This window comes from Brienomyrus brachyistius, chromosome 5 (genome assembly GCF_023856365.1).
Source record: "Brienomyrus brachyistius isolate T26 chromosome 5, BBRACH_0.4, whole genome shotgun sequence".
NCBI lineage: Eukaryota > Metazoa > Chordata > Actinopteri > Osteoglossiformes > Mormyridae > Brienomyrus > Brienomyrus brachyistius.
The window spans coordinates 24,665,256-24,691,417 of NC_064537.1; the positions used below are offsets into that span (position 1 = coordinate 24,665,256).

The window sequence follows — 26,162 nt, forward strand, 5'->3', positions numbered from 1 at the left end:
TGCGGGCTTGTTGTTGTACCACTGGGCCGTGATGGGGGTATTTATCCACACTCTAACAGGGTCCTGCAGGTTAACTGTCTGATAGTTCGCTCCGACTTCCTCCAGCTCCGTCCGCCTGGCCCCTGACTCCTCCCCCCCATACCCTCTGTCTGCCTCTTTTTCATTCCACTGCCCTCTCCCCCTCTCTCGCTATCTCCCTCGTCCCTGGCCGTCTCTCTCCTTTTCATTGCCCCTTCCCGGCGCCCGTCTCCCGCACAAAGCGCAGTGAGAACCGCGGCGGTTGAGGCGGCCTGTCACCATGGTGACCGGTGCAGCTTTGTCGAAGCACTGCCTTTGCCGTGCTTCTCGATAAGGGCTCTGCCTTTGGGGCGGCCGCCTCGCCTCCCTCAGCCATCTTCTTTCCTCCCTCATTCATGGCACCGCTGGTTGACGGTTAAACCCATGACCCAAGTCGGTGCCTGGCAGGAAAAGACTACATATTCAAGCCAGGTTGCTGTCTGTGAGCTTTATTGCTAACCATCCTTCTCTGTGCATTTTTATAGTGCATGTGCAGCTGGTAAATGTATGTCCAGTAAATTGACCATTTTTCAAAGCACAAATGGCAGTTAAAGCTTGAGGATTATATTGGGTACATGTCCAACATCTAACTCAATGGACCAATGAACCCCTTCCCTTGTTCTCCACGGAGCTGTTAAATGGTTTGGAAAAAAAACTCCATGGTGACAGTGGAATTCTGCACCCACCCGCGTTAGTCCCCGTGTTTACACGTGAAAGTGCACGCATTATTAAACGAAGCCATCGTCAGCCACTCTCTACGTGATTCACCAGTGAGGAGTCAACTTGAAAGAGTCATCGATTAGTCAAGTCGTGCGAGTTGTCGGGATGATGGCTGTAACCCTCCTCCTCCAATGACGTGCTGGCTTGGGGTGAGCCCCCCGCCCCCACCCAACAATCTGCAGCCCAAGCTTCACCGACGTTTTACAAACGATGTGACGTTGACATCACAATGCCTTCTTTCAACTGGAAAGCAGCAGAGCAAAGACTGTTTGCTTCTATATTGCATGTATGTTGACAACACCTTGTGAGGCAGGCTCACATTGCCACGCAAATGAAGAGCTATGGAGCAGCATTTTTAAATGATAGTCGGATAAAGTGAAGGGCTTCGGCTGCCCATTCAGGAGAAGTGAAACACATCACAACGCTGCACAGACCTCTAGATGTTTCTTTTTCAATTTCAAACCTTGCGATTGGGTAAATACCTTTTCTTTTCACTCACAGTGTTTGTTTTGTTTTGCTGGGCACCACATGTTCCTGTGATGTCTCAGTAAGGCTGATGCTGATTCCAGCCCCTGTCTTGCCAGTGAGAGCTGACTCAGCATCAGTATTTTGACAGTGGTGGCGATATTTGTTTTCATCATAGGATTTCGCAGCCTGGTAATGCTGGGAGAGTCTGGATATTGTTGCAGCATCCGAGAGTAGAACTGAACTTCCTGCAGCCTCGGTGTGACAAATACAAAGGTGACCGTGGCTGCAGTCACAAAACAAAACACTGAGCTTGTGACCTCGAGCTCCAGTATTTTATCGTCTTCAGGTCATCGTTTAATTTGGTAAACACGCTCAGGTTTCCAGCAAAAGTAAAAATATCTGCTTCGCGATCCACCTGGGTTTAATACACATGGGTGTGATTGCTTTGGTCTAATAACAGTCCAGTGACATATATCTCTGTACAAATGGCAATGACTGGCTATGATACAGGAACTCCTGTCCGCTTCATTTATGTTATCAATCCAGTCTTCTTCATTTAAAGGTTTACTGATGAACTGCTCCTCTACGATTTTCTCCCACAATGTAAAACGTTTAGTCTTTATTCTGTGTTTCATTCAAGGTGATTTTCATTTTTTTTATTATGCAACATGTAATTTTTAAGGATTCTTTGTAGGTGATGGCATGGTGCCACACTGGTTAGCCCTGCAGAACAGAGTTAGAGTCTGTTAGGCGAGGTCCATGCGTGTGGAGTTTGCATGTTCTCCTCTTGTCGTCCTGGGGTTTCTGCCAGGTACTCTGGTTTCCCCCCACAGTCCAAAGACATGCTCAGGTTAATTGATGTTACCAAACTGCCCGTAGGTGTGTGTATATATATATATATATATATATATATATATATATATATATATATATATATATATATATATATATATATATATATATGTGTGTGTGTGTGTGAGTGCATGGTGTGTGAGTGTGCCCTGCGATGGGCTGGCCCCCCATCCAGGGTTGTTCCCTGCCTCGTGCCCATTGCTTCCGGGATAGGCTCCGGACCCCCCGCGACCCAGTAGGATAAGCGGTTTGGAAAATGGATGGATGGATGGATATATATATATATATATATATATATGTGTGTGTGTGTGAGTGGATAGTGTGTGAGTGTGCCCTGCGATGGGCTGGCGCCCCATCCTGGGTTGTTCCCTGTCTTATGCCTTTAGCTTCTAGGATCGGCTCCAGACTCCAGGAACCCTGAATAGGAGAAGCTTGTATGGAAAATGGATGGATGGATTCGTGGTAGTTTATTTAAAAAAAAAAACATTTATGTATTTGTTCTAGTCTTCTGTTTATTGTTAATTTACACTCTTTTTTAGTAAAGACATTTTTTAGTTCACATTTGGGACAATAAAAAGCCACATGTCCCTCAGAGAAATACAGGAACTCAAACTGAGAAGCTTTATTTGGACTTCATGTTAAATGTAGTTAGGCAATGTTAAAGTGTTAGAGGACTTGCGGTATATTTTCCAAAAGATTCATTTTAGTCCATCTTCCCATCTGCTTATCCAGGTCACGCTTGCAGGGGTAGCTTGGAACCAGTCCCAGGCAGCACTGGGCACAAGACAGGGGTATGCTGTGGAGAGGATGCCAGTCTATCACAGGGCACACATACACTACAGGCAATTTAAATATGCCGATTAGCCTAACTGTTACCCACTGAGCTGGCCTGATTCACATTCATGTTTTAATTTTTACCTTCATGCTATTTAGTCTACTTATAGTTTTGCTTGACAGTAAAAAATAACTTGCTATGGACAGATCTAATGTAGTTTCAGTCTTTGCATTTTCTTTCAGGCACGGCCTGAGTTTGACCCGAGCATTTCTGCCATCTTGCTTTTTAATAGTCCGAGCAAATCAATAGCCAGTTGCTGACCTGCTGCAGCAACAGTTTGTTTATTTCGCTTTGCGTGGAGTAAGTCTCTCCCGTCAGCCGTCATCTCCATTCCCGTGCCGTGCACCTTATCCGTGTTTTGATGGTCTTGGCCTATGACGCCTTATTTTAATAACCACCTGCTTTTCTGATTTCTGAAGTCCTCTGTGATACATCCCCGCAATGACCGACTAGGTAATATCAGAGGGTGGGGTTAAAAACATGTGCATGATGAGAGTTAGTCGGTGGGAGGCTTGTGCTCTGGCTGAACATGAGAAACCCTAACAAAGACCAGAAATAAACAGTGTCAGTGGACGGGCCTGTGCAGATGTTGCTATGTCAGTCACCAGTCAGCAGGTGGCTCTGTATTTGCAGAAACAGATTTTCTGATCTCTGTGACCACTGATAGGGCTCATCTTAATTTTCATAAAGACAGACTTAAGAGCAATTAGCCCGCTGACCAGGAAGAGCAGAAAGCTGCATGAAAACTCTTTCATGATCACATATTTCCCCACAATAGATAAATAAGTAAAGCATCGGACCTGGGGAGTCAAACAGATTAACCGGAATTAAAATACCAATTAGACAGACTAAACCAGCTGAAAAACCAGTGGCTGTGCAAGGAAACAAGGCAGCCGGCCTAGAAACCAGATCCGTGTTACGCCAACTAACAGCCGTCACCTGCAAATGATCGCTAGAAATGCAGACGCACAAACCAAGGCTGCGTGATCAACCTCGTGTCTGCTGCATCTGCAGTCAGCCACACCCCCCCAGAGGGAAATTCCTTTGACAAAGTCAGCCAAAGCTCGAAGTAAAATAGCTCCCCTTCAGGGCCGCGACAGGAAAGCCCGAAGGCATCGAGAGACACGGTGTAAAGAGCTCCATCGCGTCGCTGCGGATCTGAGGCGGATGGAGCTGCGGATTATCAGTCCCACACATCCACGCACTCGCGGTACAACGGAGTTTAAGAGATGCAATAAGTAACTAGGAGCCACGTGCCCGGAATGACTCCAGAATGATGCAAGAGCTGAAAATCAGCTCTCACCAAGCAACAACACGTTGTGTTCTGGCACATGAACAAATGTCTATGTAGTTTTACTTGTAAAGCTAATATAAATGAGCTTTGCCAGTGAAACATTGTTTGTTGCTGTTCTTACACAGTTTCATAATATATGGGAGGAGCATTAGTTTATTTCACAGATAGCCGGGAATGAATGCTGAGACATTGTTTAACAGGCACAGAACAGACAAAGACAAGTGTCTGTGTTGGCGAGGCCCTGCTTAAAGCCCATTCCATGCAAGGCACGATTTCACCCTTCTGACGATTGGCACTTTTATGACGCTCCCCTGCCTGGATCAATTAAAGAAGAGAAGCGGTGAGCAGGCTTCTGCATTAATAGCTGCCCAGGCTTTGGCTTACAGGGAATTGACAAAGTGCCTGACTCTTAGTGGGTTAGGAACTGCTTACTGGTTCTGCATGTTCTTAGGCTTGAAGACTAGCTTCAGGTACACTTTGATGTGAAATCAAATGATGAGCCGTAGCCTCATAGCAAAGATGAACATGTGAACAGATCTGATGTCCTACTGCCTTACACCTTGCTTTCTTTAAAGTGTTCCATGCCTTAATTTTACCTATACTGCTATTTGAAGAAGTCCCACATGCAGAAAGCATGGTAATGGTTTCTACCATTAACACAGTTGTGTTGTCGCGTTTGGCAGCTGGACCCAGAGAACACCGGTTTCATCGCAGTGGAGAACTTCACCAGCCTGGTGGAGCACCATGAGCTGCAGCTGGACCCATCCAAGTTGGAGATGCTGTTTGCCCTGGTGCAGAGCAATGAGGAGGGCCAGGTTTGCTACCAGGAACTCATCGAGCTGGTGAGTGCTGAAGCGAGCTGTGATTGGGTGGGGGGTCCCAAAGGCATGCTCTCACATTGGCCAATCAGGGAGAGGCAGGGCCGCCCTCCACCATGACATTTAATTAAGACGTTATCTGTGTCTTGGCCCTCTGGTGTTTCATTTTTGCCGATTTAATGCTGCAATGTTTGTTAAGAAATTAAAGAGGAAAAAAAAAATCCCTGCTATCTATGAAGGATTCATATCCATTATTAGTCTGACACAGAGGCATGTCAGCGGACTGTCTGTGCCCTGAGAAAGGCCGGATTTGCTCAGGTCTGCGACTTCCCCTCACGCCTCCACGGCCAAAGCAACAATCACACCAAGGACTGGGAATAGAAGCTTTTATTCTCTCACTTCTTTCTTATGTTTTCAGCTTTCTGATATCCACTGAGACCCGGGGTGCTGGTTCTGTTGTTATCGCTTCTGTACTCTGTAAGCAATGAAACAGACGTGGGAGTATTTCTTCCTTATGAATTTGCAACCTTTACCCCTCAGAATGTGCCTGAATGTCTCTGATTACCGGTGTTTACTGTAAGATGATTGCCGGCGGCAACAAACCCCTCCAGATCATTTTTGTCAAAGTTTATTGAGCGTGGTTAGCACCCCCCCCCCCTTTAAATGTTTTTAATGTCTCATTTTTTTGAGGAAATATAGTATCCAAAAATGTGTTTTCTATTCACTTGTGGAAGCCCCCTCCCCCTTTAAGTCACATTCACACATCTTAAATTCAGAGCCGACTTAGGCTGTTTGTTCCTGATAAGCCCAGAAGTTTCCAGTAAGTCACCATGAGAGAATCTACAGGCATAATGGCAGTAATATCCCTTTTCTGTGACAGAAATGTGATCTTATTTTGAATCTCAATCAGGAATCAAGCACCCTGCTTCTGCAAGTATAACACTGAAATTGACGTCCAAAGCACGAAGTTAGATGATAGCTACATCTATTATTGATTAATAAATGAATAAAAAAATTATGGTTAAAATATTGTTGAATTACTGCTTAGGTTAGCTATGTTATATATAACAGTCCCTCGCTTCTATCTAAGACTAACATTAGCTATGTGAGTGTTCTCGAAATTGGTGTGCTAGTTTATTGTAGCACATGACAGGAGCAAATATAGTGTGTGGGATTCCCTGTCATACGGCATCATAATAAAACAAACAGCTGACAGCAACTAGCTAGCTTTAAAAAGTCCAAAGACGTAGCGAGCATTGCATAACGACAGCTGTACGTGCTTTTATTTTTGTTCATGCACCAGCTTCTTGTGGGAGAGCTCTAGTATCTCCAAGGAGCCGCAAATTAGCACCCCCCCGCCCCCAAGAATTGGATTTGTGGGGCCTTAGGCAAATCATTGACCCCACTAAGCAGTACATCTCTATTGGGCATGACGTTTGCATCACTCTGATGTAGTAAGCGGAAATTTCTATGACTATAATTTAAACATTCAGTTTGTGAAATGTTACCGATAGGTATTTGAAGGTTTTTTTTTCTCACTTTTTTTCTGAAAAATGAAATTTTCAGTTTTAATCCCAGATTTTTTTTGAAACTCTGTTTAATTACTACAGCTTGGTGTTCTACAGGGAATGTTAAAGGGCAAATCTGTTTCTTTGTATACATTTAAGTACCATGATTAACAACCACAAAAGAATGACACTTACATTATTACACTCGACAGTTATGAAAAATCCCAACATTGTAGGATTTCAATAGCTAAACGTTTTTGAGACGTTTTGTATTTTAAGATTTATTATTTTCAAAATATCAAACAGTTCATTAGATAACAATTATTAATATATGGAAATTGCCCTAATATTGACAACACTCCTATTAGTAATGCGTGAGATATACAATCACTGGAGGAAATATAAGGTTTTAAATTAGTCAGTATCATACATAACCTTGTGAAATAAATGGCTATATATAGCTAGTTAGATAACTCGTGTAATTTAAGTTTCAGTAATGAGTTATGTTTGTAAGCAAGCCTGGGAATTAAGCTTGCCCACTTATCTGAGGCGAGTAATTTAGACAAAGGGCGAATACAAAAAAACTTAACACTAGCTCACTGGCTAGTAAAAGATTTGCACATCAGACTATATTTTTTGCTGGACTGGCCCAGTTAGGGGCGGCATGGTGGTGCAGTGGTTAGCACTGTCGCCTCACACCTCTGGGACCCGGGTTCGAGTCTCCGCCTGGGTCACATATGTGTGGACCAAAAACATGTCCAAAAACATGCTGAGGCTAATTGGAGTTGCTGCATTGCCCGTAGGTGTGCATGTGTGAGTGAATGGTGTGTGAGTGTGCCCTGCGATGGGCTGGCCCCCCATCCTGGGTTGTTCCCTGCCTCGTGCCCATTGATTCCGGGATAGGCTCCGGACCCCCCGCGACCCAATAGGATAAGCGGTTTGGAAAATGGATGGATGGATGGATGGCCCAGTTAGGTAGTAGCAAATGTTCTTAAGTTCCACCCATTTGTAAGGGCTTCCTCCCGGTACTCCGGTTTCCTTCCACAGTCCAAAGACGTTTATTTTAGGTGGATTGGTGTCTCCAAATTGCCCCTGGGGTGAAATCATTTGCATTCATGTTTGTGCCCTGTGATGGACTGGCATTATTTCCGGGCTCTCCGAGGCCTCGTACACTGTGCTGCCTGGGATAGGCTCCAGGCTCACCATGAGCCTGCATTGGGGAAGTGGTTATGGAAAATGGATTCAAGGGTAATAATCGCCATAAAGTAGCCCCTGGCTTAAGAGAGGCCCAACTGATCACTCATGTTACTTTATGTAAACATTCTCTACTATTGTGTTTTTTAGGAAGTCTAACAAATCAGTATGTGTGCATTATTGAATTTCTTAAATATGCATGTGCTTTTGAAGTATTCTGGAGGAGTTTTGTGAGTGTGACTCCAGATTCACACACTATTTTAGTGTTAAAAAAAGGCATCATTTTCGCTCTATAGTTGGCAGACAGTGATTGTTTTTTTGCATTTCTCGTTCTTGCCAATGTTGTCATTAAAACAGCTTTTTATATATGTAGGATCATTTTGTGGCTCAGTTGTGCTGTAGTTGCTCATTCCATGGTCTTGAATTTTTCTACTTACCATTGCGTTTTTTTTTTTCTGGGCAAATCGGTGGGCTGCCCTCGGAACACGAGTACGTTGCGAGCGTCCGGTGACGCACCGGCGACCCTGTGCATTCTGGGACAGGCTCCAGGTCGCTGTGACCCTGACCGCGTCAGTGGTTACTGCGGATGGATGGACAGATGAGATGTCCTGCCTAATGCTATGCGTGCCCCCTTCTGGGGAAGCCCTGCTGGGCAGAATGCACGAGATGGATATGGCTGCAAATCGGCGTTATGTTGGTGCTTAGCCAATGTGCTTCCACCCAACCGCATCTTTCCTTGCTGGGGAACCCCGTGGGTGATACCTGACTGATGAGAGAAGCCAAGCCTTCTGAATACAGCTATAAACCACTGCTGTTATATCAGAGGGAATGTCTGCTAGCATCGGGGTGAAGGCACACTGGGCTAATTTAAAGCGAGCTCGCGGCAGGCGGAGGGTGCTGACTCGTGCATGTGCGCTGCAGACAGCTCTCGGGAGTACCGGCCTCCGTTTGGCACCAACCCAGAAGCGTGCTTTGAATCCTTGTCCAGATGGAAGCGCGGCATGCTGACGTCACTGTTAACCCCCACTGAGAGAAGTACAGAGGTATGGAATCCAGACACTTACGTGTGAATCCCCAACCCAGCGGGCCGCATGGTCATGCCTCTCCCACCCAGCTTCGGCTGAATGTGGCCGGGCACATCTCGAAGGCCAGTTCGTACAGGCATGCAGACTGCATTGGACCACCGTGCGCAACGGCGCAAACCACTCAAAGACCAAAACAACGTTGACTGTGCGTCCAATGCCACAACCGCACCACGATCGCTCATTGACCAGGGGAACAGCAGCAGGAACTTAGAAAGAAGATCAGACCAAAGAATATATATAATCACTTTTTCTACTCTCTCTTATCACACTGAAAACAAATACATCGAGTGGGTACAGAGTAAAGTTGACGAGGAAGTTCGTAAATACCGACATTTATATGATTCCTCATTCCAGGATCGTAAAGACTCCAGATGGCTGTAAAGTAAAATAACGTACAAATGTAACTGCAACTCAATACACCTGTCTAGGGCCTTCTGCCAGTGTTATTATAGTTTTGATTTTTTTATTTATTTTTTATATGTTTTCATTTCAATTTTCATTTGAAATCCAGTTTAGTTTTAAGTGTGGCTTAGTTTTTATTTTAAGGATGTATATCTAGTTTTAATATATTTCAGTAATTTTATTTTTAGGGATATATGGAGAGCTGTTTGCTATTTCTGTGATTCAAGTACACTGCATGAAAGAGGCCCAAAGAAAAACGAATCATTACTTTAGCTAAATAGTAATGGAAAGTAGTCAACATTTGTTTTTATTTCAGCTAATTTCGGAAGCAATATTTATAGTTTTTGTATAGTTGTGGTTTTATACTTTATTTTCTAATCTTTTTTTATTTCAGTTTATGATTTTTTTTTACGATAATAACCCCAGCTTGCATACTGTACATACATAATGCAGATTAATTTTAGTAACATCTTTTTAATATTCCATTCATACCGCACTTCATAAACGTGATTTAACAAAAGGTTTGCTCTATAGCGCCTCTCATGGCCAGGTGTCAAAGCATGTGGATCCCTGATGAATATTTAGAACCCGAACGGCACTACAGTTCACTCTGTGGCATATCCCCATCCTCAATGAGTGTGAACCAGCCCTCAGGCTACTGCTGCATGCAGTCGGAAATCCCCCCCAGAGTCTCCTTCTCGAAACACCTGCCTGCTTCAGGGATCTGGTTCTGCACTGATATCAGGGACCATGAAGCTGGAGCAAGACAGGCTAGGAAGTCACCTGCAAAGCTATGGCGGCACCCCCCCCCCCCCCCCCAACCATGGGACTATTTCCCTAAACATGCCTGACATGATCCTCCACCGCTACCAGATCCCAGCAAACCCCAGCGACCGGACTCGGCTCCGGCATGAATAACGAATGTGCCCTGAACTGTCAGGAGGGGAATCTCCACGACAGGAGACACAATCAAACAAATGGCATCGATATATGGGCTGAGCGGCACATGATAGCGGCTGAGCAGGCTGTTGCGTCTCGGGACGTAAGCCGAGACCCTGGGATGTACCTGCGAAGAGAAATATTGGCAGGCAGCAGATATAATTAGTGGCTTTAAATGTGTGTGATTGCTATAAGTCTGTGACTGCTGGAGCAGATGATGCATCCTTAATGAGGCGTCACATTACAGCTGTGCAAAATTTACCAAATTAAACCTCAATCCATTCCACGGTCCTCAGAAATTAGGTAAATGTTGACGCGATTCAGGAATGGCGTACACTCCGATGTGGTCCGTGGGCATCGTTAGAGTTATTAAAAATATTTTTTAAACCTGAAACAGTTTACCTTTGGTGTCAACCAGGATGACTTTTGTTCAAGTGAAAAGGTCACCAGAATGGTATGTAAGCCTGAGCTGACGGCGGCGGGTGAACTGAAACCACTCTGGTTGTGTCTTTAAGCCGAACCTCAGGCACCCTCTGTAAACTTCCCTCGACAGACCCAAGTCTGGTGCCACAATGAAAGTCTGTGCTGCAGAATTATGGGTAACGTCTACACATACTGTACCGCAACGTCATAGAGTTTGCTTAAGGAAAACATCCTGCCTGAGCATGACCAGAAGAAGCCTGTCCTAGAGTGCAGCGGTGACCCCGCACAGAGCTGTCTACTTCTTTGGCCAGCGAGTGCTTTGCTCACCATCTTTCCCAATCGGACCCAAGAAGAAAAATGCACAATGCTGACAGCTCACGGTTAAGGTGTAGGACATTAGGAGACATGCCGGGGTAACTCCCCCTGAATGATGCCTCAATTTGTGCGTTGGATAGGCTAGCTGATGTGCCTTGCCCCTACAAGATGCACTGCCAGAATCAGAACATTAGAATGAGTAATGAGAATGAACTCAAATCTCCATCGCTCCAAGATTGGAGGTGTACCTTACTGTGCCAGCGTGCCACATGAAGCATGCAAAATCTACCCTACAGGGGGTGGTATACAGCTTAGTGGGTCAGGGCCTTCTGTCAGTGTCCAGAAGGTTGTGGGTTCTAAACCTGTGACAGGCAGATTAATCATATGCCCGTTGGGCTCTTGAGCAAGGCATGTAACCTCAACAGATCCCAGGCTGCCCGATGCTGGTGGACCTTCTGTTGTTCCATTTACCTTGGAGGATGGAACTCAGAACTGGGAATGACGTCATGCACGAGTTAACCGTGTTCCAGTACAGCAAGTCGGAAATCCAGTTAACAATACCAGGGACCTGTTTCAAAAAGCAAGATTTCTTGCTTAGCCAGATACCTTGTCGGCCCCAGTTCTAGCCTGGTTAATTTTTTGCCATTTTGAGCAATATCAGCTGATAACACATTATACAGTGTTTTGCGCATAAAGACAACAAGCAGCAACACGTCCACAGATAGAGGTTGGACAGTAGTGTGTATACAACAGATTTAATGAGCCACAAATGAAATGTAACTGCTAATAAAGAGACTAAAACTACAGCTATAACTTCTGTTGATAAAGGGTGCAGCCGTCTGGGATTCTATGGTTGTGTAGGGTTGTGTAGATTCAGTTGAAATTTCTAACTATGAGTTCGAATGTAACGCAGCATTACTCTCTGATCTCAAGCTTCTCTTCACTTAGGACCAAAGCATCCTCTGAATAGTTAAATGCAATGCAAAATCTGTTCTAATGAAGTATGTAGAAGTGTGTTCGCAACGGAACACGCCAATGACTTCCTGAGCGTGTACACATGGCATTACATGAGGTGTTAGTATGTGCACCAGAACATAGAGAGCCAACAGATTTTCCCGGCTGGCCGCAACGGGTGCTGAGCAGATGGGGGCTGACATGTGCATGTCGCAGGACCCAGGGACACACAGACACGCACGGGTCCCGACCTTCGGCCGGTGCTCCAACTCTCTCTCCTGCCAGACTCGGCAGCCCGGGGTTAATGATGTCATTATCGCTTTCCAGGAAACGCTGGGTGCTGCAGCAAACTGCGACGTCACCTCGTTAACCTTCCTCCTCGCAGGCGTCCCCCAGGACCTTGTCTGTTCTCTGCTCACGTGCCTTATGATCATCAACGTGTATTTGCTAAATTTTTGCCATCCTTGTGTGTTCAAACCCTGACATCTGAATTATTCTGCTGGTGCACATGTCTCTGACACAGGACCCAGTCCGAGGGGTCTGGAAGCTCACAGCTAGAACTCAAACGTATTTCCTATTTTGTGTGTGTGTGTGTGTGTGTGTGTGTGTGGGTGGGTATACCTATCCTTATGGGGACACAATGTCGTTTTCTTTCCCTTATGGGGGCTGGTTTCCTGGTCCCCATAAGGGAAAACTCTACTTTATAAAAATCTGTGACTGCTATGAAAAAACTAAAAATGCAAAAACTCTTGTATTTTGCTTGGTTATTTATGGTTATGGTTATGACTGGGTGGGGGTTAAGGCTGTCATAGTTAGCGTTAGCATTTTTCCCATAGAAGTGAATGAGCGGGCCCCATAAGGATAAGTATACCCTACATGTGTGTGTGTGTGTGTGTGTGTGTGTGTGTGTTATTTTGATATTAGGGGGACCATTTTTTTGGGCCCCAGAAGCAGAAAATCAATTTTATGAAAGTCTGTGACTGCAATCAAAAAACAAAAAACCTGCATTTTGTTTGGCTACTTATGGTTAAGGTTAGAGCTGGGTGGGGGCTGATGTTGTCATTGGGATTAGGGTTATGCCCATAGAAATTAATGGAGATATGAATACAAACGTGTGTGTGTGTGTGTGTGTGTGTGTGTGTGTGTGTGTGTGCACATGGATGCACATCTTGAGAGCTTTTCCTTAAAGGTCGTGCGAGCAGACGGCAAACAGAAACAGCCCGATGCTACTACTCGTGATATTTTAGTTTCACTTTTAAGAAGCTGATGATCGCTCTTCACACATGCTGCTTTGTGGCTTTGTTTGCAGTGGTGGGGGGGGCTGGTGGTGCTGGAGGAGATACAGCCTCCCTGTAAGTGTGATTAATGGTGTATGTGCGTTTCTCAGATGGATCCACACTCAGATGGTGCGGGGCGGTGTTGAGCTTACGCCTTGAAAGTGCGCTAATCCCCCACCCCATTCCCAGTCACATGACAGGGTAGGGTGCTCTGGAGCTCCCTCCGGTGAAAACCTCTGCCCTTCCGCCCCAGCCGCCCGTGTGTCAGCACTGCGGACTTGCCCGTGGGTGAAGGGAACAAAGGGATTATCCAGGAACATTTCGCACGGAGCGCCGCCAAACCTTCCTGTATTTATAGTATCGAGACGCGACTCCAGCTCCAGCTCCCGTCGGAGGCCGGCTGTGCCACCCCGTCTCCACGCAGCACTATCCATATGCTCCTGTGTAAGATAAAAAAAAAAAGGATGGGAAAACAACAAACCGGGGCTCTTTGATAGCTGTAGCTGTGCATGACAGCTAAAAACACTGACGGCACAGGCAGGACTGAGTGAAGTCCCAGTTATTGCTGTGGACTTGCTAAATTTAGTGCCCGTGTGTAAAACCGGTGTTGTTGCCCTGAATGGACCCTTGGGCTTCCCCCTCCCTGCAGACGCTGTCTCTTTAAAGTATGCAGCTCCCATTCACTGCCCCCCCCACCCCCCCCCCTACACACACACACACTCTCTAATTTACATAAAACCAGCTTAACATGGAGAACTCGAGAAACGCTGCTTGCAGAGGTGAATCACGCAGGCGAGAGCCGGTCAGCATCCTCACTATCCCCCCCCATTGCCCCCTTGCCTGTGTGAATTTTCTCTAAACTGCAGCTTACTTCAGTTATAGCGTTAAATGATTTAATCACCTAGTATCATAATTATTTCTGGTGCTACAGTCATTACTTTTTATGTCCGGTTGAATTTTTTTTACAGTTTTTCTTTGCTTGAGGTTGTATTACTGGAGTGCAAGACAGCATCATCTGATGGAATGATTTTAGGGCTGCACACTGCGTAACTGCCAAACCCTACTTATGGAGGTTCTGATGAGTGCTGACATTGACGCTGCTCGGCACTGATTCCCCAGTCCCGCATTTAATCATGTCACCAGCAAGCGAAGACTAAACCCAATGCTGGTTTGGTACCTCGGTGGGGAACAAAGAGCAGGGACTAGAACCTGCACCTCTGCATGTCTGAAAGAGACTTTTAGTCACAAGTCTGGTGGCTCAAACGTCATCCTGCCTGCATCTGTCCCAGGTACAGCCGCCAGCAGAATCCCTCTCCCAAAAACAGGGGCCTCAGTCTTGACAGGATCACCCAAAGAGCCCCACGCCACCCCCCCTGCACGTGGACGGATGTTTCCCATTGTCGGGTACGAGCTCTGTCAGAGCCGCCCTCATGCTGGGGTATCGGCTGTTAGGCGGGGTGGTACGTCTGCGTAACGGCGGAGTGTGCGGGTCCTCCTGGGGAGGCTGCACTGCAGAGTCGGCAGGTGTTTAGCAGACATGGCGCTGATCAAAGTAGCATCTCTGGGAACGGCGCTTGTCGGAGTGTTTACTGCCTGCTGAATTAAACACGAGCAAAACTGCCTCTCGCTTCTCCCTCCCCTCCCCCGTAACGCCTCACACCATATCCGAAAAGAAAACCGTAAAACAACACCTACAGTTTACTTCGTTTTACAGTGTGTGCAAAATTACCAATACCTCGACATTCCCCGAATTCTTTCCTTACTCTCCCTACACCACATTTAAATGTCCTACACCCTACCCTGGTGTGTTCTATAGGTCGCCGTGTTCAGGCCCCTAGCTCTGAATTCTCACTTTTAAATGTTTATTATAAATGGTGAATATGATTTTTATTTATTTATTTATTTTTTTAGTTATTACTCAAAATATTTTTTTTCGTTTTCAAGAGACGAGTCAAATATTTTTGAAATCGTGATTTAAGCGATGTCGCATTGCATGTTGGGTAGACGCGATTCCACGGCAGGCGATAGCAAATGCAGCCTAATTTATTTAGGCAGCCCAGGTTCAGTCCCTCGGTAATTCAGCAGGCGAGGGTGTCTGTACCCCCATCACAGACTCAAACGGACTGTGCTGCAGTAATTACACTGTCATCGTTGTTAATGTACCCTCTCTTTACCGTCTTCTTTCTCTGATGAACTGAACGCATTACAGGACTCACCAAATGTTTCTGTCTCCAAAGCCAATTTAAACCATCCAGAGGATTTCATGCTATAATTTCCTGTGTGAAAAGCCTCTTATACTGTGCAGGTACTAACTGTGTATGTGTGTCTGTTTACTTTTACATTTATTCTGCGCTATGCTAATAGAAACTAGCTAATCTTGCTGCGGTTTGTGCTGAGGCTGACCGGCCTGCAGCCATTAGAAATCAATGTGGAGTAGAGCTGTCTGTCATCTCAGAGGGTGACCAAGGAGAGGACAGTACAAGTATCCTATGATGACACAGATATAACCGTGGAATTTGCATGGATATCTATTGATTATGTTATTACTTTATTGAATCAGCATGAATCTGCTTGTGAGATTGTGACAGTGTTTCTGAAATATCTGTGTTAATAAGTATGTGCCCCCCCCCCCTAATATAGTATCACTTAGACTATCATAGAAGTAACAAGTTGCCTTCAGGATTACATATTAACTTAACTGCTCAGCACCTGCAATTAGCGCGATAACTGATAAACGCAGTAAGCAGCATGGATCCCAAAGACCTTACAAAATAAGTGTGTGATGAAGTTGCTGAAAGGTATGCATCAGGCGAGGGATATAAAAATGACAAAATCTTTGAACATACCTCAAAGTGTTGTTAACTTAATCAGGAAGAAGTGGAATGTGCGTGACACCACCCCCAGTCTGCCAAAAGCGGGGTGTCCATCAAAGCTAAGTCACCAGGAACAAGGACAGTTGGTCAGAGAAACCAGCAGGAATCCAATGGCAAGATCTACAGTCATGTGAAAATTTTTTATATTTACTTCTTTATTAAGAAATATCAATATATCGAAATGAAATCTTCTTTCAAATTATATCTGTAGATAAAGGCGATGTAATTGCATCTATGGAAATACAAGAAACAAATTCACTTATTTAAGAAAAGAAATTACCTCTGGGTACTCCAGTTTCCCCCCACAGTCCAAAAACATGCTGAGGCTAATTGGACTTGCTAAATTGCCCGTAGGTGTGCATGTGTAAGTGAATGGTGTGTGAGTGTGCCCTGTGATGGGCTGGCCCCCCATCCTGGGTTGTTCCCTGCCTCGTGCCCATTCCTTCCGGGATAGGCTCCAGACCCCCTGCGACCCAGTAGGATAAGCGGATGGGAAAATGGAAATTGGATGGAAATTAAGTAAGATGTTAATTTCCACTGAGGAAAAAGTTAGGACACCCTCACATTCATCACTATTTAAAATGTCTAAAATTTGAGTCAGGTGCACCATATCAGGTAAAAATGGTTAGAAGATCGTTACAGAGCTTTTTCTGGTAGAGCCTGTCCTATTTAAACCACATATATATATAGTTTGGTTTGCTCTTGATTGTTGAAGTGAGTGGCATCATCATGGTGAGATCCAAAAAGCTCTCTGAGGCCTTCAGAAAGAAGCTTGTACATGCATATGAGTCTGGGAAGGATATAAAAAAATCTCAAGAGAGTTTGGAATCAGCCATTCCACTGTGCGGAAAATAACTTACAAGTGGAGAACATTTAAAACAACAACCAGCAACCTAGCAAGTTCACCTCAAGAGCAGAACGCAAGATACTGAAAGAAGTTTCCAAGAATTCTCAAATGTCATCACGGGTCATACAGGAAGCTCTAGCCACAGTTAATGTCATGGTACATGCATCTAACATCAGAAAGAGATGCACAAGTTTGATTTACATGGGAGATGTGCAAGGAGGAAGCCCTTGCCATCAAGAATCATCTGGGCAACACTGAAGTTTGCCAGTGACCACCTAGACAAAGACCAGACATTTGGAACCTCATGCTTTGGACAGATGAATCTAAAATTGAATTATTTGGACGCAGTAACAGAGGACATGTTTGATGTAAACCAAAGGCAGCTTCTGAGCAAAAGAACCTCATATTGTACCAACTGTGAAACATGGGGGTGGAAATGTCATGATTTGGGGCTGCTTTGCTGCAGCAGAACCTGGCCAGCTCACCATCACAGAAGCCACTATGAATTCTTCATCACATCAGAGGGTGCTTGATGACAATGTAGGACCAACTGTCCAGAAGTTGAAGCTGAAGTGGGGGTGGATCATGCAGCATGACAATGACCCAAAACATTCCAGTAAATCTACCAAGGAATGGCTTAGAAGAAAGAAATGGAGAGTTCAGGAATGGTCAAGTCAAAGCCCGGATCTGAATCCTGTTGAGATGCTCTGGGGTGATTTGAAATGGGCTGTGCATGCAGGACACCCTTCAAACATCACACAGCTTAAGGAATTCTGCATCGGAGAGCGAGGAACACTTTCTGCTAGGTGATATCAGAGATTGATATATGGTTACAGGAAATGTCTCTTTGAGGTTATTTCAAACAAAGGGGGAAATACTAGCTACGTATTAGGGCGCAGAGTGTTCTGACTTAATCCTCAGCAGGAACTGGCATCTTAGTTAATTTCCTTTGTTTAAATAAGTGAATTTGTTTCTGCTGATTCAATTACATGACCTTTACCTATAGATATAATTTGAAAGAAGATTTAATATTGGTCCCGTGACCCAGTAGGATAAGCGGTTTGGAAAATGGATGGATGGATGGATTTAATATTGGTATTTTGATATTTCTTCATAAAGAATTAAATATTTCATGGGGTGTCCTAATTTTTTCTCATGACTGTACAGAGTTTAACGGCTAACAGAACAAGATGTGCATCATCCAACAATATCAATGATACTGACCACATATGGTGTGTATGAAAGAGTGGCAAGAAGAAAGCTGTTTCTCAAAAAGATCAATGACCCAAAGCACAAGGCCTAGAGTTACTATGCAATGGCATGCAAAAAGAACGTGGATTTTCTACAGTGGCCAAGTCTAAGTCCTGACCTAAATTCAATTGAAACTGTTTGGAATGAGTGGAATGTTGCTGTTCATCAGTGAAAATTTCCCTGCGTCTCCCAGCTCAAACAGTTCTGCAAAGAAGAGTGGGCAAAGATCCCAAAATGCAGGTATGCCAGCCATGTAAAAAGCTGCCCTAAGCGACTGGCAGCTGTAGTTACTGCCAAATGTATTTCCATCAGGTACTGACATGTGTACTTAATAAATGATGATATCTCTGTTTTGTTGTGTGTGACTTGTTTTTTCAAATTAAAACGATTTCACTTATTTCATTTTAATTTCGTGTGCTTTGAATCAGGGCAAAACAGGTCTTAATCCTACAATTAAATTTAAAATTACTGATTAAAGCACAAGAAAATGTGAGATATGTGGAGGAGAGTGTGCTCTTTTTCTGTCCCCTGTAATTATGGAATTCATTCTCCGGAAGTGGTCAGTGCTCTTTGGCTCTGAAAAAAAGGTAATTTTCATTGGCTGATCCAGAGGTGCCACTAAAGATTTTGGGCCCCAGAAAAGCACATTGTACTGGACCCCCAACCCAGATCAAACAGATTAGGTTTTTTCAGTCACTCCTTGGAATCATTATAACTTTCCCCAACTTTATGGTGCCTCTGGGCTAATCAGTCTGTCCAATATCTGCATGACTTTGGACTTTTGGACTATGGACTGGTCAGAATTATGCCTTTTTTCATTTTGTAATTGGTTCAGTTGAATAATTATCTTGAGCTATGTTGTCTTTCCATGATGCCTTGTTAGGCTGATGTAGAGGTTAATCATCAAAAAAATAAAAATAATGTTTTCAGATAAGTTCTGAATGATTAAGGGAGGTACAAGAGGTACAGCGTTTTATTCATCTCCTTTGGGAAAGATCTTAAGTATTAACATAAGATGTAAGCTGTGTTTCCAGTGCCGTATAAAACAAACATGGCATCTCTTCGACAAATCTGTGATTTTCATTGGCTGTCAGAGATCATCCAGAGTCAGATTTTATTTTACTCTCAATATGCTCTTGTGACTGTACTGCCTTCCATAAAATAATTCCCCGACAACGATGTGCTCTTGAGAGCGGAAATCACTACAAAATATTTTAAGCTTTTGCAGGATAGGGGAACCGTCTACGCCTGTCTAGACCATTGAAACAGCCCCTGCCTTTTAGCCACTGAGTCGTCAAGGTAGCGCTCTTATTCGTTTGGGAAGCGGAGAAAGAAACTCACGCTGATACCACAAGACCTCAGTGGGACGCGGCGTGTGAAACCTTTCCTTGGCAGACAGCCATTTTTTTTGTCTGCTACGCTCCCCTTTATTTCCAGTAGCTTGTCCGTGCTGCTTCGAATCTTCCGTCTGAAACTTTATCCCAAGAGTCCCGGTGTGAATTAAAGGCATTTGTCTCACAGCAGCAAGCGGGCATCTTCACATCCAATCGGGGATAACGGAGCACGCTTCCTAGCATTAAACATAGATCAGCGCTAAACTCTTAAAATCCCATGTTCTGTTATCCTTCTCCCTTGTGAACGCTTCTCTCAGCTCCTGTCAACGCTCTCCCCTATTCTCCCCCTCCCCCCAGATGAGCAGTAAACGTTCTAGCAGCTTTCGGAGGGCCATTGCCAATGGCCGCCGCACGCTGCAGCGCGAGATCCTGCTGGACGAGACGGGCCTGGGCATCTACAAGCGCTTCGTGCGCTATGTGGCCTACGAGATCCTGCCCTGCGAGACCGACCGACGCTGGTACTTCCACCAGAACCGCCTCTGCCCACCGCCTGTCTTCATGGCCATCGTCACGGTTGTGCAGGTGAGAGACTTGTGCGTTTGCCTTTGCATTTCATGCTTAACGGCGCTCTCTAAGTTTGCAACGGGAGGATCTACAAGGAGATCGCTGGAGAGAGGTCTCTGGAGGGAGATCTCTGGAGGGAGGTCTCTGCTGGGAGGTCTCTGAAGGGAGATCTCTGGAGGGAGATCTCTGGAGTGAGGTCTCTGGATGGAGGTCTCTCTCGAGAGAAATCTCTGGATGGAGGTCTCTGGAGGGAGTTCTCTGGTGGGAGATCTCTGGATGGAGGTCTCTCTTGGATCCATTTCATGGTTTATACTCTTACATTTTAAGGTGTAATTCTTTGAAACAGAAATGGACTGGAACTGGCAATTTTTGGAGCACCACCTACTTGTGAAACTACTACGTGGCGCACAAACACGGAAACAGTAGTGCACGTTCAACTCGACTATTTTTAACCAGAAGACTCTAATTAAGTTTTTCAATAGCCCACTCCAAGCTCCCACACACACAAAGAAACTGCGAAACAGCAATAAATCTGGAGGTCTGTATTGGCAGTACAGGGTACCAAGTCGATTGGGTGTTAAGGGTCACTCTGTGACCTCGTGCTCTGCTCCCTACTGGATCCAAGCTCACTGATCCAGTCATCCATTTGTGGTACCAGCAGAACCTCCCAGACAGTGCAGTAAATCCATTCCATTTATTGACACCATGGAGAAGCGGGAGAGATCTGTGCTGTGAGATCCTGGTTCTTCAGAAGCATAAACTCCCTTGATATCTCCAATTCCAAGCCTGTCCCTAAGCAGACAAGGCAAAATCTCCATTTTATGTTTCTGCAAGCACTTCAACGCTTCTTAAAAAAGGTTCCCTGCAGTGGTAAATAAATGAATAGTCGCTCAAAATCTGTATCTTCTCTTGCAAAAGAAACCATTTTTGAAAGATTTTCAATTTCTGAAATTGACTTTTTTGGGGGGGGGGGGGGGGGGGGGAATCTGTTGTATTGAGCTACCAGGGAAGTTCCGAGAGCTGCTGCGGTCAAAATTCAGATGTGATGGGAAACAGATGTGAAGTTGATTAAGGTGACTGATAAAATGCTGATCAAAGCAAAGAACAGCAATTTTGCCTGTTTTATACTTTAGCCCTTTCATCATTTATTTAGCTTTTGAAACCTCATTCATATTTTCTTGAGCCTATGAAAATATGAATAATAATGAAAAAGTAAATGTTTTGAAATCCGCAATCATAAAGCTATGTCATGTTTATTGCCCCATAGTAATTACACAGCAGCAACTCTGTAATTAAGTGACTTGATATTCTAAATTTATTGAACCGTGTTAGCCGTAATAAGAGTACAATTACAGCAGCTGGCTGTTATAGATGATTGTGTTCATGTGGTGTCCCGTTTTTTTTAATGTTTATCCCTGATTCGCCGCGTTTCTCCTGCCCACCGCAGATCATCGTGTTCCTCTGTTACGGCATCATGCTGAACAAGTGGGTGCTGCAGACCTACCAGCCCGATTTCATGAAGAGCCCCCTGGTGTATCACCCTGGGCACCGGGCCCAAGTGTGGCGCTTCTTCAGCTACATGTTCATGCACGTAGGGTAAGGCACCAGATCGGAAAGGCCGGGCAACCACAAAAGCCTGCGGTCCCCAGAAATAGATCCAGGAAATTGGCAAGGTGCCACCGCGGGGCGTGACGCATCCCGGAGGAAAGGTCAGGCCTGCAGCTAAGCGAAACCTCTTTTACTCAGTTATTAGATTTATTGTCCATGTTCAGCTGCAGGAGACACTGAGTAAAGTTTTAAAAAATGTAGCTTATTAAAGGAATGAGGAATGTTTGCAGAGAGGCCTAGAGGATGCTCTGGCTTCTACCTGAGCACTTAAACACTTCACTGAATTAATTGCTTGATCTGATTTAGCGCTCTCTCTCTCAAAGCGGAGGTTATTAGCTGAGACATGGGAAATCTGTTTGTGTTTATACTGAGATACTATGTGTTTAAAACAGAGATAAACTATTTTTGTCGGTAGCGCAGTGGGCTTCTGTAAATCCAGCCCATGTGGGACCGCAGCGTGTAGCCAGAGTGAGTATATCCACAGTGACCGTAGCTGTTCTACCCCACCGGCTAGCCTGGAACAGCTGGGCTTCAACGCGCTGCTGCAGCTGATGATCGGCGTCCCACTGGAGATGGTCCACGGCATCCTGCGCATCAGCCTGCTCTACATGGCCGGGGTGGTGGCCGGTGAGTCGCTATAGCCTTCGGCGACACCACGCGTCCACACTGTCGGGTAACCCAACACCACATCCTCATGGTCGGCGGTCACCGGCCCGGGTTTATGATGCTCCTGCTCAGCTTGTCACAAGGATAATAGCTTCATTTTCCTTGAAGTCGTCATACAAATACACTTGATCTTATCCTGAAGTCAATTTTGTGGTCACTGTTACGGAACAAAGCTGTAAAGCTCCACGACATTAAATTGACGCACTTTGACAAGCATTCTTAAACTAAAGCTGGTTAAAAATGTCATTTTAAAAATTGTATCTGGCTTTAGTTATTTTGAACCCCCCTGCATGGCACTTATCTTCACAGCCCCACAAGGTGATATGTCCTGATAGTTTCCCATATAGGCGAAATTTGATGTTTGCACTTGGGGAGCAAAAAAATAAGGCATTCTGCTTACCTTATGTGATAACGCACGTATCTAATGCACACACAATCTATCACTTTGCCTGCCTATAGGGTATCAACAAACCACTTATGCAAAGGTGAAAAATGCCATGATATAAAACAAGGGTAACTTCACAGCACTATCAATTTAGTGAGCCGTCATGACTGTGCATGATAGCTAGCCAGGTGAAACACTTAAAACGTAATTTACCTAATGTGCGAAAAGTTGTCTCATTTTTTTCCAACTGGCATAGGCTACGTCCACACGTGTTTGTTGAAAAATGTAGATATTAGTCTCTTTTTTTTGCCTTTCATCCACATTACCCCAGAGTTTTCAGCCCCGAGAAGTGGAGAGTTTTGATAATGTTCTCAGAACCATCCATCCATTTTCCAAACCGCTTATCCTACTGGGTCGCGGGGGGTCCGGAGCCTATCCCGGAAGCAATGGGCACGAGGCAGGGAACAGCCCAGGATGGGGGGCCAGCCCATCGCAGGGCACACTCACACACCATGCACTCTCACATGCATTCCTACGGGCAATTTAGCAAGTCCAATTAGCCTCAGCATGTCTTTGGACTGTGGGGGGAAACCGGAGTACCCGGAGGAAACCCCACGACGACACGGGGAGAACATGCAAACTCCACACACATGTGACCCAGGCGGAGATTCGAACCCGGGTCCCAGAGGTGTGAGGCAACAGTGCTAACCACTGCACCACCACGCCGCCCCTCTCAGAACCATATACTTCTAAAAATTCAGTTTTAACATTGCAGTGTGGATGGGTGAAAATGGAGACGTATGAACATGCAGACTCTGAAAGCATCCTGATTGGGCCATACTCACCATGTGGCCTTTCCTTGATTTGATCCCACTAGTTGATCCTCATTGTCTGATTGGTCACCTGATCACCCTACACGGAAACAAACAGTATCCCAACATGGCGGATATGGAGGTGCTGCTTTCAGTGGCGCTTCCCCTGTTGCAGTTAAACAACATGTGTGACTGCTGCATATTTGCACAAAAAGCAACTACTTTACTGGTTATTGCGTTGATGCACACATGCCCAATGTAGGCTGACAGCTATGTCTTTTACGAAATGTAGCAGCATGAATGTAACATAGATGTCAAAATGGCCAATTAATTGAGATTTTGATTCAGAAGACTGGGTTGAGGGGTGATACTGCTCCCCCCAAATTCCACCCATGGTTTTCCATGAAACATCTCTCATCTGGGGTCTTCCAAAGGGCACTGGATATGCAGAGTTTAGGGTAATCAAATCACCACTGGGTCCTTAAGCAAGACGTACCTTCTCTAGGGGTTCGGGGTACGGGCTAATCCTGTGCTCTGACCCAAAGCTTTTTTCACTTGGATGGCGATTTGAATAGGCATGTAAATGTAGTTGCACATATGTGCTAATGACACATACAGAGCACTGTTCTATCTCCTCGTCGTACTGAAAGAGCGCAGGCTTGACAGAAAAGGCAACTCGGCGCACATCCTCCCACAACGAACAGCAGACCTGGTAAACACTCGAGCTGAGAGAGCCGGAGATGCATCTCTCAAATTCGGCCCAGCACTAGGAGGGTCTGTTGACAGCAGGTCTCATCTCTCTTTATCCTCATCAAAGGCGGCCTCTACGTTGATGTTCTGAAAGACGTAGAAAGGGCTTTTTCCATTTCCAAATCGGAGGCAATGAAAATCACTTTGCCATCGACCTTGTACCCATCTTTGTTGCTTTGATTAGCGAATATTCCTTTCTTTAATTGCTGTCAATGCCGTGTGTGAGTTTTATTGCATTCCTTTCTAACTTATTGACCTTGATTATACAGCCAGTAATGGAGAAAGTGTTTATCATTGCTGCCATCAGTCATGTATGCATCCTACAGGATCTGTTTTCAAGGAGGTGACACCAGTACCAGAATGTAAGCTTAGCTGTGCCGGCTTCTGCACTTACCAGTATGTTTTATTTTTAAAAAGTCATGTGCAAATGTATATTGTCTTATTTTCGCCTTCTGTGTCCTTTACAAAACAACATATTGGGCGAAGTAGGGCACCCAGTGGCCCAGCTAGATTGTTTCTCCTTGTTTAATGCTTTGGATTCGTCATTGGAGATATTTAACAGCAACCCTTATTTGTATATTCTGACCTAAATCCTCAACTTTAAAAGGTCCTGCTGTATTTCAGTAATTTCACACTTTTTCATGCCTTCCTGTGAATGAAAAATGCTCCTTTGTTTCAGTGCAAAATGGGGGATGCACAGGGAAGATTCATCCTGTAATGCGTTTGAGGAATGCCTTGGGAGGGGCATTACAGTGATCGACTGACTGATGGAGCTACCAGGAGTGGAGGCTGTGCTGAATGCCCGGGAGAGCCCGTGCGTGGGGGGGGGGGGGGGGGGGGGAGGGAGAGATCAATGGGACAGGAAGATGGGTTTGCAGACGTGTTGCTTAAGGGCTAATGATCCATCAGGCCTGGCCCGTAATTAAGAGCTCAAACTCTGCCAGCCGGGTAGAAATGGTGAGGATGAGGAAGTCGGGCTGGGGTCAAGCGGCAGAAGGCTGCCCAGGGGAGGGACAGAGTTCAGGCAAACACTGAAAGACTGACACTATTTCTGCCCCCTTTACTAAACACAGGCCAGTTTACTTTCCTGCTCCCTCCACAATTATTGGCACCCCTTGTAAAGATTTGCAAAAAGGGTTAGAAAAAAATCCACCTTTTGGTGAAGTAGTTTCATATCACGCTGAAAAAATTTGAAAAATCCAACCTTTCCTTAAAATAAATTTAAATAAATAAAAATAAATAAAAACAAATCCTTCATCAAGAAATAATCACTTTCAACAAAAACACGTGGCACGATTATTGGCACCCCTGCTTTTAATACTTTGTACAACCTCCCTTTGCCAGTATAACAGCACTGAATCTTCTCCTATAACATTTTATAAGGTTGGAGAATACAGAGCAGGGCATCTGAGACCATTCCTCTTTACAGAATCTCTCCAGATCACCCAGGGTCCTCGGCCATCTCCTCAGCACTCTCCTCTTCAGCTCAGCCCACAGGTTTTCAGTGAGGTTCAGGTCAGGGAACTGAGATGGCCATGGCAGAAGCTTGATTCTGCAGTCAGATAGCCATTTCTGTGTTGATTTGGACATGTGCTTAGGATCATTGTTCGGCTAGAAGATCCAATGAGGCCCAGTTTTAGTTTCCCAGCAGAGGCAGCCAAATTCTGATTTGAAATGCCCTGGTATTTCATGGACCCCATAATGCCATGTACCCTAATGAGGTTTCCAGGGCCTTTGAAGGAAAAACAGCCTCACATCCTCACAGAACCTCCGGCATATTTTGTATTTGGGATAAGGTTCATTTCATTACAGCCATCCTTATTTTTACGCCAAACCCACCTTATGCTTATTGCCAAAAAGCTCCATTTTTGTTTCTTCAGACTACTGAATTTGGTTGCAGTCAAAGTTGTAGTAGTGTTTCGCAAACTTCA

The 26,162-nt window shown here is 45.0% G+C and overlaps 1 protein-coding gene across 2 annotated transcripts in view; it reads left to right on the forward strand.

The window, feature by feature from the left end:
- Positions 1-26,162, forward strand: part of rhbdl1 (rhomboid, veinlet-like 1 (Drosophila)) — a 55,057-nt gene that overhangs the window by 4,557 nt on the left and 24,338 nt on the right. For both annotated transcript variants that reach the window (XM_049014564.1, XM_049014563.1), the window contains exons 2-5: positions 4,910-5,068; positions 19,804-20,028; positions 21,458-21,606; positions 22,133-22,245. In XM_049014564.1, coding sequence (XP_048870521.1) covers positions 4,910-5,068; positions 19,804-20,028; positions 21,458-21,606; positions 22,133-22,245 — 646 coding nt within the window. The remainder of the gene's footprint in view (positions 1-4,909; positions 5,069-19,803; positions 20,029-21,457; positions 21,607-22,132; positions 22,246-26,162) is intronic.